The sequence below is a fragment of the Magallana gigas genome, chromosome 1 (genome assembly GCF_963853765.1).
Source record: "Magallana gigas chromosome 1, xbMagGiga1.1, whole genome shotgun sequence".
In the NCBI taxonomy this organism is placed as follows: domain Eukaryota; kingdom Metazoa; phylum Mollusca; class Bivalvia; order Ostreida; family Ostreidae; genus Magallana; species Magallana gigas.
The window spans coordinates 56,296,801-56,303,644 of record NC_088853.1 but is presented as its reverse complement, the minus strand read 5'-3'; the positions used below and the strand labels follow the sequence as shown (position 1 = coordinate 56,303,644).

The following is a 6,844-nucleotide window of genomic DNA, read 5'->3' as shown; positions in this document are numbered from 1 at the left end:
TATACTTTTATGAAGCACGATACCCATAAAATACTGTGCATCATAACATTGGACAAACGGATGACTGGAGGAAAAAGCGCAGTGCTGGAGAAGGCATGTTTTCAGAAGGCGCTCCAGTTCCTCCTTCGTCATAACATGAAAATTGTGGAAATTGCCACAGATGCTCATGTGCAAATAGAAGCTCTGATGAGTAAGTTTACATTAGTACTCAATTAAGTGAATACTATTCATATTCCAAAAATTGGGTCTGTTGTTTTAAAGAAACAATGCATTCATTTTCAGGAAAGGACTATCCCCAAATCAAACACTCGTTTGATATATGGCATGGTTCAAAGGATCTTGGGAAAAAAATAATTCAGGTAATTACAGAGTAGGAGCTAGAAGTTATTGCTTGCATGGGCCTCTAATGGAGGAGCGTGACAAGAGCTGGCTAGAGCCAGGATCACCTGCTCATGTTGCGTTAAGAGATATAGTTCGGGACAAAAGACTGGGGAAGAAAATTCCATATAACTTGAATTGCAGGTTTGTACTGGCTTCAAAATATACATGTTTGCATACATGTAATCATTTTGTCTTTGGAAATGAATGTATACATCTTATTCACTTAATCAATATTTATGGTTAACTTCTTTTTCTTTTTAACAGGAGCACAGCTGCCTTAGAAAATTTCCAGAACTTGATCCTGAAATATACATCAAAGCAGAACTCATACACTCCACCTGTATACAATGATAGGAACCTTACTGCTGCTTTAGACCACAACTCAAACTGTGATAGAGATATTTGAAAAAAAAAGGATGGCTCTCAGAGGTAATCCGGTTTCCTTTGTTAAAATGTTTTAATTTCAAATTAATCCAAGAGCAAAATTTTAATTAATCTAAAAAGCAAAAAACTACAAAACATTTTTTCAACTTGTTTAGACATCAACGATACTTTAGCAAAAAGAGTGGGCGGTGGTCAACCTATAGGGTTAAGGAAAAGAAGTATCCGTACTCCGAGAAGCTGATGAAGGCCTACTGTAATATTCAAACGCTACCACGAGACAGCGAAACGTTTCATCTGTGCTACTCCACAAAAGCCTTGTGGTAGATTTATTGGCCTTGACGCCAATGCACTATACCTATACTGTATAGGAAAAGAGTTGCCCTAAGGTGCTTTTGTATGCCGCCACCTAAATGATACTTTTAAACCTAGGAAGCGAGATAAATACACTTTCGCATACGATTGACCCACTGTGGGAAATTTGGCTAATCAGCCATTCTCCAGAAATGGTTCCATATATGGGATAGCTTTACATGAAAAATAAACTTTTGATTTTTGTGTTTTAATTGTAATAATATTGAAGTACAACCATATGAAATTTGACCCCCGAGAATTTCTTCGTTCACCAAATATTTGATTTTGAAGACAGTCTTAAATATTCTGTTACGGAAGTCAGAAGTGAATTAATGCAAGTAAGCATCGGCCTATACAATAACAGTAAACACACTTAGCACTATTGTTTGATATTATACTGAATACCAATTTTATATTTAACAGATTCGTGAAGAGTTTTACTTTAAGGGTTACATAATTTTAAAAATAGTCAAATTTTTAAAAAATCTTCATTTTCAACAATAAAAAACACAAAAATGCATCGACTTTCATTCAAATTTAATTACAAACTAGGAACAATTTCATATGTTCAATGACTTTAAATATCAACAATGAAACAACAGAACATTTATACAGAGAAGTTGAGGGATTCTACATCGCAAATTGATGACAAAGGGATCTTAAAAGATAATGACCAAAAGTTACGGAAGTCAGCAGGTGAACATTTTTATACAGCATATTTCAAATACATTTTACAATCAAATATCAGAAAATAATCAAATGCATGTTATTTGTTGTAGAAACTATGAATTATTTATTACATTTTGAACTTAATATGCACATTTCTTTCTGTTTCTTGCCATTAATTAATTTGTAATCGACATCAATATATATTTTTAAATTCTGACTTATGAAATGCCATTCAAACAGAAAATTACCTCATTGTACTAAATTAAATGTTTTGATTGATACACCCAACACAATTACCATATATTAAAAGACAACAATATATTACATTAGTTCTTTTTTTAAAAAATGAAAGCTTTGAAATGTTTGTTACGGATGTCAGAGAGAATCGGTTCACAAATATTTATCCTATGGCGTTTTACGATAGTCATGAAATTTATTGCTTATAGCTTCCTCAACTTCCTTTTCAATTCGGAAAAATCTGGACGTCTTCCCAACAGGATTTGGGGGGCTTATCTCCATTAAAATATGGGTTGACTGGATCCATATCTCATCCTTTTCTGATGGCCACTTATATGTATCTCCATATTTGCCCGCTTTGGTCATAAAGTTTATTTGAACCTCTTGCTCTTCTTCATCCACCTCTGTAACCTTTCCAATATACCATTCGCGGGCATACACAGCAGCAACAAAAACCCCAATTTCTGGAATTGAGCATACAGGTTCATTTGCTTGAACCGGTTTTGTGGTCTCTGTTTCCTTCGCCTTTGAAGTGTTTTCAGGATGTTCACTATCTTGCTCATTTACCGGCTTGATTAACCTGTTGACCTTCCAACCGTGACAGCCGTTTAGGACATCTTTGATGCATGTTGAGCAATAGCAAGATGTGTCTCTTACTGCAATGCTCACTGAATCAACTGGCACAACAGCATGCAGTTTAAAAGTACCTGAAACAGCTTGACATTTTTGTTTGCTCTCAAGGATGGTTTTTGCTTCATCATAGTCTTGTTGACTGTAATAAGTGAACTTCACCTTGCTTCCACTTTCCTTGGTTGTCCAATTGTAGAAATCCTTACCATCTTGGATTGTGGCTTTTCCTTGTTTGATGGCCATATCAGCAGCTCGTTTAACACTAGCTCCTAACCCATCGCAGGGTCCCTTACCGTGGCCACTTTCCAGATAGTTCCACTGCGCCTGCATTCCAAAATCGGTTTCATGGTCAACAAGAACTTGAAAAATTGTTTTGTTGCGATATCGACTAGTTGGTGAATCTGTTAGGTAGTGTATTTTCTTGGTGACAGGGTAATCTTCCTTGATAATTGGAATTATCTTTTTCAAAATGGCATAAACAGCTGTTGCATTGTGAGAAATTACATCTGACACAGCTACATAGCTTTGCAAGTTTCTTGGGGCTCTGTCTCCTGGAAAGTATGCAACCATAGTGTGAAGACTCACCATGCTTGCGTTCCAATATGCACTTTGAACTTCCTCCATTGAAGCACAAGTGTAATTTTCGGCAAAATCCATCCATAGTAATATTTCTCCCGCTGGAAGATTTTCTCTAAGGCGTCTAATTTCACGATACTGTGATTGTACTCTTTGTACATGACATCTGAATAATTGTAAATCTTTTAGCAGTTGCTCCACAAAGGTGTGTTTTGGCATTCTTTCTTCAACTTCTTTCCAACGATATTTATCACCATCATTAACTTTCTTCCACTGTTTGAAAGCAACTTCATCTCCAAGTTTTTCCTTTAACTCCTCTTTTAGTTTTTCATCTGTTTCATACTGTTTTATGAAAACATCTGGCATCTTAGAACATACTACACCATGTGGTAACAAGCTCTTGATTTTCAGGGCCATGTTTTGATGTGTAGAGCAAAGACATGTTCTGCAGGATGAAAAACAGGCTAACAATACATGAGATGGTCTCATCTTACAAAAGCAACTGCGGCTGATTTTTAATTCTGGATTTTCAATCTTAAATTTCTCGTGCAGATTGTGCAAATAATCTGAAAGTACCACTTTCTGTTTTGATTCTTTTACATCTTTTTTTCCTGGGAGTGTAGTACAGTTATCTTCTCTCTCCAAAAAATTGGTTACAACTTCTTGTAGTCGTTGCTTCATCGTGTTGCACTTTTTTTGCTTCCTACTGATCTAATTTTCTTTCTGCTGACCCCAAGTGACTTGCCCACATATGCAGCGCATCTGTATTTCTTCAAAATATCAAGTCTTATACGACCCAGGCAATTTCTTTTGGTATTCTTTTTCGCTTTAACCAAAGGTTTAATAGCATCAATGAGCGAGTTAGCCATAATAAGTTTCTTTCTTACACCTTTATGTCTCGTTGGCGACAGACCTTCTGCCCTTAGCTATGTTAAAGATTTTGAGCGTGGTGTTAAAGGTAGTGGTGTACGTTCAGATTCGCTGGTCTCGCAACTAACATCTGCAGCGTATGTGTTGTCTTCTGAACGGCCTACAACTGAAGCAAACCTTTCACATCTTTTCTGAAATTTCTTTTTACCCTTTTCAAGTTCTTTATTCTTCTCCTTTAACCTCTCTATGTCTCTATAAGCCTTTCGCAATGCTCTCGAGTACCTCTTTTTAACTGCGGGTAACTTAACGACCAAGGGAGTTGATACTGCTAAAGGTCTGGACTTGCGTGTATGTCTCGCTTCATTGTTAGGATTGTTACTGTTAGAATTCCCTGCTGCCTCTTCCGCTTTCCTTTCCTTGCGTTTGTAATAGGACTTTTGTTCCCGCTCTCTGCCTGCCTTTCTTCTTTTTTTCAATTCCTTTTCACTCAACTCTGAAACACTTATGTAAGCTTTCCGTTTCCTCTCCCGCTCTTCTGCTAAAAATGCTTCCAAATTTTGACTCTTTCTTTTTTCTCTCCATTTCTTCTGCATCTCTGCATTTGTCAATACCATTCTGTAAACGATGCAGTATTTTAATGCATACATAAGTATAGTTATGATATAAGTCAACTACAATGAGTCTGTTTTTCGCAAGGTAAGTAATATATTCCTACTAGTATAAGTTTTGGGTGTCAATACTTAAAAAACCTGACATCCGTAACAAGTAATATTTAGAATAACATTTGCATCAATAGAGTATTTAACACAGATTCTAATTCAGGGATACTACTATTTCGATATATATGCATATCAATACAACATTGAAAAGCCAAATAAATTGTGGTCACCTGATAATTTTTTAAAAAATATGTCTGATACACAAATATCAAATCACATATTTTAAAAAACAACAAGATTGATCCACTAATAAATCATTAGAATAAACTTTCGAAAGTATACAATGTATTAAATATGACCACTTTGAAGAATTTGAAACATAGGAATATATAACCAATAATAGAATATACAAAATAAGCACTGAAAGTAGAGGTGTCAAATCTGATTTTTTTTCCTGACATACGTAACGCTACAGCAAATTTCTAAAAATATTTCTAAATTATTAATCGTCTGAGGTGAAATGGGCTTTGTCTGCAACAGATGTATCTCTTGCAAATAATTATATAATAAAACAGATAATTCCACACGTAGAAATTCATATATTTTCGATAGTTTAGCACACTGTTATCATACTTTCCTCAAAAATACACTTTGTATCAAATATTAATTGCTTCAGTTAAGAATTTCAAAGTTTCGTTACCTTCCAAACTCATGTTCCGCTTCGCTGAATAATCAAAATTATAATTAATGGAAAGCCGAGCCCGATATCATTGACTGAAAATACTGTTACGGATGTCACGCGTTACGCCGGTCAGGGATTTTAGTCATTTTCCTCTCTCTGTACTATGGTATTATCGTCATTTTTCAATATAAGATGATATTTAGCTCTGGAACACTGTGTTCTTCAAAAACATTACGAATATGTTTTTCAAATGTCATTAATCTAGTAGAAAATGGCGTTACGGAAGTCATGCTTTGAAATGCGTGAAACTCAATTTTCAAGTTCATAACCGATTATTTAAAAAAAACACACGTATTTCCCACTGAAAAGGGTATTTATTTTTCTCTTGATATGCCTATTGCATTCAACTACGATAATATTCCTTGATATTGTTTTGAACATCATCGCTTACTTCTAAGTCGAACATGTGTTACGGAAATCAGGGCTGTTTTAGCGACAATAAATAAATCGGGAAGAAAAAGAAAAAGTGTTTTATTATCAACTGGTTTTTACTGACAAAACACGCTCTAAGATGCTGAAAGAAAAAAATAAATTCAAAATGTCAAATTCATCAACGATACGCAATTTAGTAATGTAGTAAAATTGAAATATTCACTGGCGACATGCTGAAATATGCATAAAACGATTTTTTATTGAAATATTTAGACTTAATCTGGCACTTCAAATGCATATTGTTTGGTATCAAAATTTGTAATTTTTACTGTAGATATCTTCTGAGAAAAATATCAGTAACATACATGAACAAGTAAATAAAACTTTAATGATGAATGCTAGCGACAACAATATTTTATAATTGGAACCATTTCTGGAGAATGGCTGTAATAAGGAAAGTCTGCGTAGATTTGTGCAAAAATCTTATGCCACCTGGGGCTATATTTCTTGGACTTAAACACAACTCAATATATAAATGTTCACGACAAACCTCATTCGTCGAACTTGTGCAACTGTTAAGAAAACTACTATATGAGTGTAGAAAGAATGAAAAAGTACCTTAAAAATGTTAATCCATGTGGAGGGACAAAGTTGCCTCAAAAATGTGTGTAAATGTAGGTAAAGATACCGATTTTAAAAAAATAGGGGCATAACTATTCAATGTTTTATCTGGTATATCATTAACTTGACACATATTTTTTTTAATGTAACAATTGTTTTTGCAGTAGTGAGTATTGAAAAATTCCTTTAAGACACACCTCCACTGTGCGTCTCTAAGCTACTACTTATAGGCGGGAATAGACGAGTTTTTTTTCAGGCGTGGAAAATCAGGAACATTCTTAGACAACCGAAAGGAGATCTGAAACAAACACATCTCATCTCCTGGACTAAAAGTAACGAGAATGTGAAGAAT

The 6,844-nt window shown here is 34.7% G+C and overlaps 1 protein-coding gene across 1 annotated transcript; it reads right to left on the bottom strand.

Moving 5' to 3' along the window:
• Window positions 1-2,190: 2,190 nt before the first annotated feature.
• On the bottom strand, window positions 2,191-4,712 carry LOC109619803 (uncharacterized). The gene is made up of 3 exons (XM_066086899.1): window positions 4,227-4,712; window positions 3,483-3,570; window positions 2,191-3,203 (listed from the first exon to the last, which is right to left on the bottom strand). Exons 1-3 carry the CDS (start codon window positions 4,710-4,712, stop codon window positions 2,191-2,193), a joined length of 1,587 nt encoding a protein of 528 aa, XP_065942971.1.
• Window positions 4,713-6,844: the final 2,132 nt, after the last annotated feature.

Excerpts from the sequence above, each read along its gene's own strand:
- LOC109619803 (XM_066086899.1), bottom strand. The coding sequence starts at position 4,712 with ATGGTATTGACAAATGCAGAGATGCAGAAGAAATGGAGAGAAAAAAGA. Across the intron at positions 3,571-4,226 it reads ACAACACATACGCTGCAGAT|TATGAAACAGATGAAAAACT; the intron begins GTTAGTTGCGAG and ends TTCATAAAACAG. Across the intron at positions 3,204-3,482 it reads GTGGAAGAAAGTTAATGATG|GAGACAGAGCCCCAAGAAAC; the intron begins GTGATAAATATC and ends CATACTTTCCAG.